The sequence below is a fragment of the Prionailurus viverrinus genome, chromosome D3 (genome assembly GCF_022837055.1).
Source record: "Prionailurus viverrinus isolate Anna chromosome D3, UM_Priviv_1.0, whole genome shotgun sequence".
Classification (NCBI taxonomy): Eukaryota; Metazoa; Chordata; class Mammalia; order Carnivora; family Felidae; genus Prionailurus; species Prionailurus viverrinus.
In genome coordinates, this window is record NC_062572.1 from 14535670 (window position 1) to 14549066 (window position 13397).

General features: G+C 50.6%; 1 protein-coding gene across 3 annotated transcripts in view; it reads right to left on the reverse strand.

The window, feature by feature from the left end:
- KSR2 (kinase suppressor of ras 2) overlaps positions 1-13397 on the reverse strand; it is a 428047-nt gene that overhangs the window by 169557 nt on the left and 245093 nt on the right. For all 3 annotated transcript variants that reach the window (XM_047828846.1, XM_047828844.1, XM_047828845.1), the window contains exon 5: positions 9973-10157. In XM_047828846.1, the coding sequence (XP_047684802.1) occupies positions 9973-10157 (185 nt within the window). The remainder of the gene's footprint in view (positions 1-9972; positions 10158-13397) is intronic.

Here is a 13397-nt window from a genome sequence, read left to right on the forward strand (position 1 = left end):
ACATTCTCACTCTTCCATTCTGGAGCAGAGCAGGGAAGGGACTTCTGGGATCATCTTACTGCCACATGGAGCCTAAAAGTGTAGCCATCCTGGAGAAGAACAAAGTCAAGACATACAGAGAGACTGAGGCTTGACATGAACTGAGCCCCCTGATCCAGCCATACCTGAAGCCTACATTAGTAGCCCCTGGACCTTTCAGTTACATGTGCTAATAAATGACCCTCATACTAAAAACAACAACTCAACTTGGATTGTTTGTCACTTGTGTCAAGTTCTATGTTAGTCCTACCACCACCAGGCAGTGACAAAGACCCGCTTGTTTCTAATCAACGAAATCGTTTTTGAGAGTTTTGTTTGAGTGCCTGTTTCTTTGGCCAGTTAAGGTAGCAGACCACCCATGACATCCCAAAGACTGCATCAAAGTCCAGCAACTTCAGTTCCTGCCTCGATGATGCCAAATTCAGCCGGCTCTGCAGCTCTGGAGGACAACAAGCAAGATCCTTTCTCCTTTGTCCTCTAGATTCTGAGTAGCTGAAGGCTCACAGTGCTGGCTGCAAAGCGAATGCTCAAAAATGTTACTGTCCTTTTAAAAATATTGATGTGTGCCAGCTCCATGCAAGGCACAGTGGAAACAGTAATGAGCAAGAGAAATGCGGTCACAGCCCTTGTGGAACTGATAATGGGGGAACAGGGCATTAAGCAAATACTCACAGAAATAAACAGACGGCTGTGGGTTGTGGGAAGTGCTTTGGAAGGAAAGTGCAAGAGATGAGACGAGATGCAACCGACACCCACTTGGGGAGTTAGGAAATTCTTTCCCAAGGAAGTAGAAGTTCAGATAAAGTGACGACAGTGGCAGGGTGTCCAGGAGCCCACGGGTTCAAAGCAGGAGAGAACACAGTTCACTTAAGGTCGTGGTAGAATCTTAACCCTGGTTTGGGAGCCAGATTCTCATTTGCGGCAGATCACTCTGGTGGACTGGATATGGGACTGAAATGAATATGGAAAGATCCACGTGGAGACTACTGAATAGTTCGGACCAGGGTGTTGGTGATGGAGGAGGATATGGAAAAAAAAACCCGGAAGAACAGAACTCACAGTCTACAACCTATGAGCCAAATCTGCCCCCTTGACAGTTTTTGTAAATAAAGTTTTATTGGAACACAGCCACACCCATTCTATTGGAAGAAAGTCTATGGCTCTACATGCTACCCGGCAGAACTGAGTAGTTGCGATGGAGAATGATTTAGAAGATCAACTCAATAAGACTTGGAAATGGGGCATTGTGGAGAGGAAGGGCCAAAGATCACACCTAGATAAAATACAGGCTTGCTCAACTGAGGAGATGTGCAAGATGGGGTCACTAGAGACGAATTAGCTTTATCAGGGAAAGAAACAACTTTGATGAAAACAACCCACCATGTCCCTGCTACCTAATGGAAATGAAGTCTGGCCAAATCATATGCAGAGTGCACACGCAACCTGGATGGAGTCTGAAGGTTCTAGTCTTAGCTCTGATGTGTTGTGTAACTTGCAGCCATGCATGGATTTCTCCTCCTGGAACATCAGTTTCTTCATCCGCAGAATGGGGATACAGAGGTACAAGGAAGGAATATGAATGCCCGGTGTGTCCTGCATCGTTCAAGGGCAACTCTGCTTGTTACTTCTGGTCTTGTTGCTATGAAATCAGTTGAAGTACTCACCAGGGATGGCGGCGGGTTGGGGGGTGGGGGATGTTACTGGGACAAAGGTACAGTCAGACACAGGTCCTCTGACAGGGAACGGGACTGCCCACGCCAACAGTGTGTACCTGCCCAAGGATCAGGACTCACTCCAATAGATATAAATGACCCCCTGGCTGCTAATGCCAACCACTTACCGACCAATTTTTGCTGCCACAATTCCTGGTGGGAGCAATCATAACAAAAGGTCTAAGGTTGTCTATTGCATGCTGAGCCCAAACTGTTTGTGCTCAGGCAAAGACTGCAAAATTACAGAGAAGAAAGGGTTGATGATAAAAACCCAGAAGCTGCCTCCTCTACAACATTCATAACTACATGCATCACACACACACACACACACACCACCAGCCCTCCTTGCACACAAAAGGTGTCACCTTTTCAAGGAAGGCACTGTTTCCTTCCCCTAGAGCACAGTCAGTAGCAGCAGAAGGGCTAACTTTGCAACCATCCTGGCATAATAGAGAGAGCTATCAGCTGGGCATCAGGAGATCCAAGTTCAAATCCCAGCTCTGAAACCCTGGGCAAGTTCCTTCTACTTTCTGGCCTCAGTTTCTCCATCTTTATTTTTTTATTTTTTATTTTTATTTTATTTTATTTTTGGGACAGAGAGAGACAGAGCATGAACGGGGGAGGGGCAGAGAGAGAGGGAGACACAGAATCGGAAACAGGCTCCAGGCTCTGAGCCATCAGCCCAGAGCCCGACGCGGGGCTCGAACTCACGGACCGCGAGATCGCGACCTGGCTGAAGTCGGACGCTTAACCGACTGCGCCACCCAGGCGCCCCAGTTTCTCCATCTTTAAAATAAGGGCTTGGATTCTGTGATTTCTGAGCTCCCTATCAGTTCTGACCTCTACGCTTTTATTTATGTTTTTAAATTTTTTTTAAGTTTATTTATTTATTTTGAGAGAGAGAATGAGAGGGGAAGGGGCAGAGAAAGGGCGGGGAGAGAGAATTCTAATCTGGCTCCTCGCTGGACAGCACGGAGCCTGATGTAGGGGTTCTGATCCCATGAACCACGAGGTCATGACCTGAGCTGAAAACAAGAGTCAGAAGTTTAACAGACTGAGCCACCCAGGTGTCTTTTGACCTCTACGATTTCAGAACAGAAGTTACAAACTGGGAGCTCTAAGACCAAATACAACCCACAACCCGGTGGGATTATTTAATACCACCTCACACAGTGTTAAGAGATTTTTCATTGGATGCTAGCATTTTACAACTGGGAGATTTCTCATAAAAGTCACAGTTGCTGACTTCTTCAGAAAAATTCAAACACCTGGCGGCTCGGATGCACTGAAAAAGACACACCAGTATGTAAGTAACAGTTGTGCCCAAACCACACAGCCTGGGTCTAACACGAAGAAACACACACAGACAAGCCCCAATTGAGAAGCGTTCTGTGGAGAAGCCGGCCCCCATTCTTCAAAGGCGTCAAAGTCGCAAACAAGGAAGAAAGGCTGATGAACTATTCAAGCCTGACACAAGAACTTAATGCAATATGTGATCCTGGATCGCATCCGCACCAGCAAAATAAATTGCTATGAAATATACTATTGAGACAATTGTTGAAACAGGAATATGGGTAGATGAAAGTCTCGAGTCAATGTCAAGTTTACTGAATCCGGTACCTCTGTGTGGTTATGCAACCCACTCCCAAATGGCTCACAAGAATGAAAGAGAGGAAGTGAATGCACGGAGATGTTAAAAATGAATGAATCTGGGGGCACCTGGGAGGCTCAGTCAGTTATGCGTCTGACTTCGGCTCAGGTCATGATCTCACGGTTCATGGGTTCGAGCCCCGCGTCGGGCTCTGTGCTGACAGCTCAGGGCCTGGAGCCTGCTTCGGATTCTGTGTCTCCCTCCCTCTCTGCCCCTCCCCCGCTTGTGCTCTGTCTCGCTCTCTCTCTGTCTCTCTCTTTCAAAAATAAATAAACATTAAAAAAATAAATAAATAAAAATACAAATGGACGAATCTGAGTAAAGGGGGGTACAGGAGTCCTTTGCAGTGTTCTGTAACTTTTCTTTAAGCCTGAAATTATTTCAAAATTAAAAGTTTTTTTTTTTTTTTAAAGACTGTCATATAACCAAGCAATTCTCAAATGTTAGTGTGCGGAATCCCCTAGAGGTTTGGTGAAAATTCAGATTGCTGAACCTCCCTCAGGGCGGCTGCTGCTTCTTTTTTTAATGTTTATTTCTTTATTAATGAGGGGGGGAGAGGGGCAGAGACAGAATCCCATGTCGGCTCCACGCTCAGCGCCGAGCCCAACGCAGGGCTTGATCCCACAACCTGAACTGAAACCAAGAGTCGGATGCAACCGACGGAGCCACCCAGGCGCCCCTCCCCAGAGCTTCCGATACAGTAGGTCTGAAGGGGGAAAGTAAGAATGTGCATTTCTAATACGCCCGCGTGTGATACACACGCTGCTGGCCTTGGACGCACTTTGAGAAGCCCTGGGACACTAGTTTAAACGGTGAAAGGGACCGTCAAAACACAGAAGGAGTTTTTAAAAGGCAGGATAGACAGAGGGAGGTACAGGGGACTAGTGTTTTTCATCATGAGCCTTTTTGGGTCATTTTCTTTGTTTCCAGGAATACACAGCTTCATGCCTATAAAGTACCCGGACCAAGACCTGCCTGGCAAGTAGCAGGTGGTCAGTACGTGTCAGGGACCCGCTGGCATCTGAGTTTCTAAAATACAGCAAAGATGCCAGGCAATACGGGTGCTTCCTGTACCTGCTGGGGAGGGGGGAAGAAGGGATAAGGAACAGCACTTTGACCTGCTCAGTGTGGGGGAGACACATCCTTTGGGGTGCCCCAATGCGACCTACGGGGGTCCCCCCTTCAGACCGCCACCACAGAGTCAGGTCAGGCACAAATACCTCAAAAATCTCTCCTGATTCTGAGACAAGAACGTGGTTCAGGCTGCAAAGTTGTGTCAAGACACGCAGCTCCCCCTCGTCCTCTTCCGGGGGGTAATGAACCTTGGCCTCAAGCCTCATTAAACCCCATTATATAATCACCCCCCGTCCCGAGTCTCTTTGCAACGCTTCCAGAGGCTGGTTTCTTGGGAGCACGCAGTTCAGCTTCATCGGTTTGTACCTGCTGCCTCCCTCAACAAATCAGGCTTCTGACTCAGCCTCGAGGCACATGAGGCCAGGCCCTCAACGGAGGGTCAACTATCTGCCGCCTTGTGTCTAAGAAAAAGCGCAGGAGATGTTTGGCGAAAAGAGGAGGAGACACAGGGCGGTGAGACAGGGCACGGTGAGGGCCACGCCGTCTTTCAAGGCACCTCGCGCGGGGCAGCACTTTGTAAGACGGGGACCCGGTGTAAAACTCCAGCTGGTGCCATTAGGACCAAGAGGGGGAAGTGTGGGAATCATCAGTCACTTGTTCCCTTTGGTAACCGCTGCCCTCAAGGGCTAGACCCCCACAGACAGCTAATAAAGAAACACCCAGAAAACTGCAGGAGGCAAAAGTTGCCTGTTATTCCTCATCTTCTACCGGAGATGCCCTGGCCGCTTTCTGCAGCTGCCTGGCCCCCACAGGGACGGCTACCACCTGGGACAATGGATCCCTGAGTATCAACACCGGAGTCTGGCAGGGCAGTGGTTTGTCAGCCAGCGTGGGTGCTGCTCTCTGAGTGAGCACAGCATGCTCACAAACATGACGATCCTTGGAGCAAGGCTGACCCCCAACACCACAATCCCCCCAGGAGGCGGGGGTGCCAGAGAGGGGACTGGAACGAGTTAAGGTCTCTGTCTGATGAGCCAACAGGTCTCGGCGAAGAGCGTCACAACCGCATTTCCTCTGCATTACAGAACGAGGCATTCAGAATGGGTGCAAGCTCCACTTCCTGCTTGTCCCTGTGATCCTGGGCCAGCTACTCAAAATGCTCTCAGCCTCAGTTTCTTCATCTGCAAAATGGGGATAAGAAGAGAAACTACCTGATGGAGCACCGTGAGGCTCAGGCGAAACAGTACAAGTAAACTGCTTTGCCTGAATTGAAGCTGCCTGTGCCACCGTCGACACACAATAAATGCCAATCGCTAGTATCATCACCGTTTCCATCATTGTTACAAGTTATGCCATCATCTAACGAGCCCCGATAGCTGCCAAAGCTACCCTTTGTGGAGACTCAGTGCTCTAAGCACTCCCCCACCCCGACTGCGCTGGGAAATCTATACTCACTTTGTCCTCACTACCTCCTTGCCAGGTCGAAACAGACACTGGGGGTTCGGTGATTTGCCCGACAATATGTCAGCGACCACTTAGTGGCTATACTCCCCCAAGTCACTTCCACCAGCCGGTAATGAACGATGATGAGTGATTCCTCCTTCCCATCTAGCCGGTATTTTTTCATTCTGAAGAAGATGCTTTATTGGGGATGAGAGCGGCAGCCTGACCCAGTTCGGCCCGAATCAGAGATACCCTACTAGGAGCCAGCAGCACCCAGCTTGTTGGACCAAAACTGGTCCGTGGGTGGAGGGCATCCGATCAGACACCATCTGGGCAACATGGCGTGCCCAAATGAAATGCCGAATAAACGCCACAAGGACGGAGAGGTAAGTCCACTGCTCTCTACTCCTTTGGGAAGTAGATTCACTCCTGAGTCACCATCTTCCACGATGAGCAGCAGGGCTTAATAACTCATGTTTTGTCCATAGTCAGCCTTAGAGAAAGGTTCCTCTCTAAGCTGGGGCTCCTGCCGTTCCCCTCCCTCCCCCTGCTCGTCACTCCCAAACCAGAAATGGAGGGTAAGCCCTAAGGAGGTGAAGTCCCGCAGGCCACGGGAGGAAGCTGGGCACTCTGAGGGTCTGGGTCTCGGCCACTCTACAGCCAGATCTGCCTAATGCTGTCCCCAGGCATCACCAGTAGGGGTGACAAGATGGTGGATCACCATCTTCACGGTCATCTTCACCGTGCGGCCACAGACAGAACGGACAGTGACAAGATGCAGCTCTAGGAGCTCCCTCTGCTGGGTCAGAGGGGGGTTGGGCTGGCACTGGGGCCCAAAGGCAGAGAGGTCTTTTCTGAAGTTCACAGAAGGAGGAGAACAGGACTATTACAAGCCCAGGGGAACCAGTGCCTGACCAATGTGTCCTCTCAACCGGCCCAGCCCAGAGTCCCCAAACCAGCATTGTGAGTCAAAAGATTTGCCCAGGAAAAGATCACTGGGTAAGCCTTAGAAACACAGAGTTTCTAAGCTCTGGAATGGACCCTTACGGAGTCTTTTGTTGTACAACTGGGGAATCTGAGACCCAGACAGAGAGAGGAATTTGCTTTACCAAAGTGCAGGGATACAGGCTTAGGTTGGATCTGGATTCAAAACCTATGACATGGGCAAGACCATTCACCCTTCTGAGCCTCTGTTTCCTTATCTACAGAATGGGAATTATAATGCCTGCCTCAAAGTGTGTGGTGAGCCTTAACCAGGGAGGGACAGAGGTCGCACGAGCACTCGGTGGCATCCTAGAGACTGTGTTTCCTAACCTGGAGCCTGTTCCACCGGGCTGCCTGTCTCTGTCATGTGTTAGCATCAGTGGAAATGGGACCGGTCCATGGGATTCCAGCTAATATTTGAGTTACATACTCCTTCTCCTGCTGAGACTCAGATGCTACTTTCTTCCTTTATGGAAGATCAGAGGGTGACCTCTCTGCATACAAGGACCAGGACTGTCCAAACAGGCAACTGTGCTTCTAGGGTCTCGGTGCTAAGGGCTGATTTTAATTAGGGACTTTGCTCATGCCCACAGAGGAGAGAAGTCTGTCTTCTCACGTGGAGACCAGGGCAGGCATGAAAAGTTGGGAGTCATGGGGAATCCTCACAAAACCTTCCAGCAGGAGAGGAGGGATCTAAATGTGCAAGTCTGTGGTTATTTAAGCACGCTGAAGATGTTTCTATTCTGGAAAGAACTCAAGTGCAGAGTTGTGGTCAAACCCCCAGAGATGGCCATGCTAACATCACTTGTGGGATGGCGATGCCCGGAGACAGATGCAACCACCCGGCGTCATGCCAAGGTAAATTCCAAGCACTCTTAGGGCCACAGGGAAGTCGGGGGGTCGGGGGGAGAACTGAAAGGCATTTACCCACAGCCTTCAGATTAACCATCAAGCCAGAGGATGTCAACACTGCCTGGAAAAAGGAGCTAATAAACATCATGATGATAGCTACCACTTATTAAGCACTTACTGTGTGCCAGGCACCGTGCAGATGACCTGACATGCAGCAGCTGATCTAGGGAATCTATTATTATTTCCATTTTACAGACGGAGACACTGAGGCTCAGAAAGGCTCTGCCCTGCTCGAGGTCAGGCACGCTGCTCAAAAGGAAACAGAGCTGGGGCGCCTGGGTGGCTCAGTTGGTTGAGCCTCCGACTTCAGCTCAGGTCACGATCTCGCGGTCCGTGAGTTCGAGCCCCGCGTCGGGCTCTGGGCTGATGGCTCAGAGCCTGGAGCCTGCTTCCGATTCTGCGTCTCCCTGTCTCTCTGCCCCTCCCCCGTTCATGCTCTGTCTCTCTCTGTCTCAAAAATAAATAAACGTTAAAAAAAAAAATTAAAAAAAAAAAAAGGAAACAGAGCTGGGACTGGCACCCAGGCGCCTCCCTCCAGGGCCTCTCACCCTGTTGCTAGGACACATTTGATACGTCATCACCCCCTTTTCCTCGTCTGAGCTCCCAAGCCACCCTCTGACTGCACACAGGCTCACCCCCATGGAGCATTTACGGTCTCTCTGACCGTGATTTCTCTCGACAAATTAATAAATTGGCCTTCTGGCGTTGATATGTGTCATGGGTGCTATTTTAGTTTGCCTGATTCAGGGCCTGCTCCCCCTGGGCACTGAAATAAGCCAGGTTCTGGAACTTCTAACTGACGTCCACACGGGCCTCTTCTGGCTCTGGACCCTCAGTGGATTCCTGCCGCGGACGCATGATGCACATGTGCAGACGGTAAACTGAGCTCACCGTTCTGCCCAGGCCCACCATCTAGCGGTGCTACGTTGACTGTGTTAAGTCTTGACCTCAAGACACCGTGTTGGAGGTTACGTGTGCCATTTTCCAGGGAGAGAAACAACAGATTGCGTGAAATTCTCACAGGGTCCATAGCCCCCCTAAAAAAAGCCCGAAAACCCTTCTGGCAAAGGTAAAGGATAGAACCCCACATTTAGAGAAAGGCCCCCCGCTGAATATCTGGGGGATCCCGGATCAAATCGTGTGTGGTGGTGAAGCGTATCCGCTCTGGAGCGAGAAGGAACCAGGTTCAAACCCTGGCTCCACCATTCAATAGCTGTGTGGCTTTCGCCAAGTTCTTTGAGGCCCCTGAGCCTCAGTTTCCTCATCTGTACAATGGGAATAACTCGTCTGCACCATGGCTTGTCGCGAGAACTAAATGAGGTCAGGCACGTGGGTGATAAGGACGCACAGGCACTCAGTAAACACTGCTGCTCATTTATCAGACCAGCAACACGATCACCCTGTGGTTGTGCTGGGGGCGGGGCGCTTATTTCCCTCACACTCTGGCAGCCCTCTCCTCCTCCTCAGCTCCCAGCCAATAAAAGTTGATGTCTTGGCTGGAGGACTGGCTGGGCTTTTTTCCGGGGCTCCCCTCTGACTACATCTGTGCCTGTTCAGCAAAACGGGCCTCCGGGCAGAGAAGATTAAACGCCTTCTGAAACCTCCACCCTTGATCACCAGAAAGTTCCATTTCCACTCCGAGTAATAACCATTTTGTCTCCGGCAGAAATTCGTGGGAGCAGAATGTAAAACACCCCAGGCCATGCTCAGCCTAGTTTGAACCCAAATACGTCTTTGAGATGAAAGGTTATATGTGTTGACCCGAGCGGGAGGAAAAAAAAAAAATTACAAAATTCAATCATAGATGCCTTATCCACAGTGACCCAAGAGAAATCCTGTGACGGGGCAGCAGAGAAGCAGAGAGAAAAAGCTGATGTCTCCTTTAATGCCCTGCATGCTTGCTTCCCTCTGTTATCCCTCCACACCTGCAGACAGAAAGAGTAGGAACAGGGGGACCAATGACAACAGCCAGTCAACCCCCCAAGTGCTAATTACGCCCCTTCCCTTCAAACCATCCCAAGGGGCGTGAACGGTGCAGGTGGGAGGGAGATGAGCCTCGCGTTCCAAGCATCTTACGACCATCTTCTCAGAACAGGAAACATACACCTGGCAGACAAGAGGGTTCAGCAGCCCCGGCGGGGCGGGCGGGTGACTTACTTGCAGAGAAGTTGGCCTCGGTGTGGACAGGAGGGGTGGAGGGCAGGAAAGGTGCATGTCCCACAAAGAAAGAGCGGAGAGAGCGCTCCGACAGGAGCGGCGAGCGCTGCTGAGATGGAATGTTCTCACAGCTGCCCACGCTGCTGTGAATCTTGAGGTTCAAGGGCTTGCTTTTCTTCTTGGCTCTGAAAGGGAGACAGAAGCAGACGAGAGGACAATGTGTCCATCACTGCACACGAACTGAGAGGGGGCGGCCCCCATGTCGTTCAGCTGGTACCAATGTCCACTTCCCGTGTTGACCTGGCCCTGATGCTGTCCTATCCAGACTTCACTGAGCTCCAGTCACCAGCTGGGTGCTGTTTCTCCCCTGTCACCCTTGGCTGGTGCTGTCCGCACTGCCCAGAATACCCTCCCCATCCCTGCCTGGCTAATCCTCATCTGTCTTCTCTGACTCCGCTCTGGTGTCCTCTCCTCCAGGAAGCCTTCCCTGATACTCCCCTTCCCTTCTTGCCTGGGTCGGGTGTTCCTCTTCCATTCTTCTACGATATTCTGTACGTATCCCTGTGGCTGTACTTGCCTATTTTCACAAATTTGTTCTTTTAGTGTCTGTCTCCCAAGTGAACTGTGGGTCTTTGAGGGCAATGACTCTGTACTGTTTGTTTCTCTGTCCTTGGCAACTAGCACAGAACCTGGCACACAGTAGGTGCTCATTAAAAGCTTATGAAATGACCAATCTGGATTAAGACTGGCACTGAGCATGCTGCCTTCTAATTCCTTGAAGGCAGGGACCCTGTCGTTTTCGTTGCTGGATCTCTCAGACCCTGGCTCGGCACCAGCTGAATGGAATGAACCTCTGAGGTTGGTTTGGAAAATTTCCCCCCTTCCCAAGGAGCAGTTTAAGAGGGTGTGATTTGGCACAGCATCCAGAACGAACCACTCTGCCCTCCCCCCACCCCCATCCTTCCCCTTCCCCCCACCCCCCACCACGGCCCCATTCAGGTCGGGCCCAGAGTTGGGCGCCATCTTGTGGCCAAAGTGAACCCTCCTTGCAAATTTTCTCTGTTTGTAGGTGGAGAGCCCAGGAAGGTGCCTTAATTAAAGGCTGGAGGCCTCCCACACACGGGCAGCCTAAAAGTCACCCTCTCCAGGAGGTCTGCTGCTCATCAGCTTTAAGGAATCTAAGTGCGCCTGCAAAGTCTCTCCCTCACTGCGTTGGGCTGGCAGCCCCACTTATTATCTCCCTGGGGGTCTGAAGCAAGGCCCAGGAAAGTACTTCCTGTTACAGCAGCACACGTTAGCTGGCTCTCCCTGCCCGAGAGGGAAACAAGGCATTTCATTCCACAAGAGTCTCCAAATGGGGGAGATTCACAGAGTAGGCATCTACACCGAGGCAATCTAATTTTGGAGTTAAATTCGGCAAGCTTCGGGATCAGTGAGACCGGGGCTCAGGTCCTGATCGTGACCTCAGGAAAGTGATCTCCTCTCTTTGTGCCTCAGTTTCCCTACCTGGACAATGGGGAAATCAATAGCACCTACCTAAGAAGGATGTCGTGACAATTCTATGAGATGACGTGCTTGGCACAGGGCCCTGCACAGAGCGAGGTTACCTGTTGGAAACCTCACTGTGACCATGTTAAACTGGGTGTCTATATAGCATGGAATTAACCTTGAAGAAGCCAAAAGTTGAAGCCAAGCCGTGTTTTTCACCTGAAACATCCAGCAACTCTGGCTACAGCAGTAGCCCACCGCTACTCTTGGCAGGTGAATAGGATGCAGTCATATCCTCTGGCAAGAGATCCCATCATTAGTTCCAAAACACTGACAGGAGCCTTGAGGCACTGGGCCACCAAATGACAAGCCAGATCCCTTGTATAAGGAGAACCAAGTCTAAGCCCAAGTTTAGCAGTAGTTCAGTGACTGCAGAGAGTCAATTTGCTTTACCAACTCAGGGCCACAGATGGAGCAGAGAAGGGGTATATATAAATAAATGTTAGTTGGGTAGATGGATGGATAAAAAGGTGGATGGATGGATGGATGAAGAGATGGATAGATGGAAGGAAGGAAGGGATGTAAGAAGGATGGGTGGATGGATGGATGGATGGATGGATGGATGGATGGGTGGGTGGATGGATGCGTGGATGGATGGATGGATGGATGGATGCGTGGATGGATGGATGGATGGGTGGATGGATGGGTGGGTGGATGGATGGGTAGGTGGATGGATGGATGGATGGATGGATGGATGGATGGATGGATGGGTGGATGGATGGGTGGATGGATGGATGGATGGATGGATGGATGGATGGATGGATGGGTGGATGGATGGGTGGGTGGATGGATGGATAGATGGATGCGTGGATGGATGGATGGATGGATGCGTGGATGGATGGATGGGTGGATGGATGGGTGGGTGGATGGATGGATGGATGGATGGATGGATGGGTGGATGGATGGATGCGTGGATGGATGGATGGGTGGATGGATGGATGGGTGGATGGATGGACGGACGGGTGGATGGGTGGATGGATGGATGGATGGATGGATGAATGAACAGGTGGATGGATGAAAAGAACAAAGGCTTATGGATGGATGGAAAGTTGGATGTAATGAAGGAAGAGAGGATGGGAGGATGGAAAGACAGACAGGAGGAAGAGAGGGGAGGAGAAAGAGAACGTGGAGAATGAATGGCTTCTTGATCGAAGTAGGTGGAAGGAAATCACGTATCACTTCCCGCCCACCGAGGAAGCCTTCATGGACAGAATATGGGACTCACCTTTACCATTTGCCCTCATTACCCAGCACACTCAGAGGAGAAAACAGACACAAATGACTGTGTCCAATGACTGTGACTGTGTAAGATTCAGTGCATATTTTGCAGTATATCCTGCAGGTGTAATTAAAAAGAACATCCTCTCCAAGATCTCAGGATATCAGAAACCTATTGCATAAATGTCTTCCCTGGACTCGGGGCCAGTTTGGGGGAAAGCAGCAAAATGGGATGGCACAAAGCATCGGCGAGGGCAGCTCCATCCTTTGGGGCCGTATGAGCCCCGGGTGGACCATGCTGCTGTCTACACAGGCGGGCAAGTCGGAGCTCCCTGACATGGCAGGCTGTCCTGACAGCAGCCCCAGAGCCGGGTGGAGCTGAAGCTGCATGTCTCTTTCAGCTCAGGGGCCATAATCTGTGCTTAGGGAAAATGCACTGGTTTTACCAGGTACCGCAAAGGATTATTCATTCCAGCGCTGGAATCGAGCAAAGTTCTTCTGACCTTCCTGGAGCCTAATTTGCATGGACTATCTAAACGAAAAGGATCCTGAGAAAACTCTACCTCTTCGAATTGGATCATTAGTCTCCATCTGCGGCCACACAGCTCTGGGCCAAGCCACTCTCCTCCCTCAACTCAGCTGCTGCTGCTGTGTCGGAA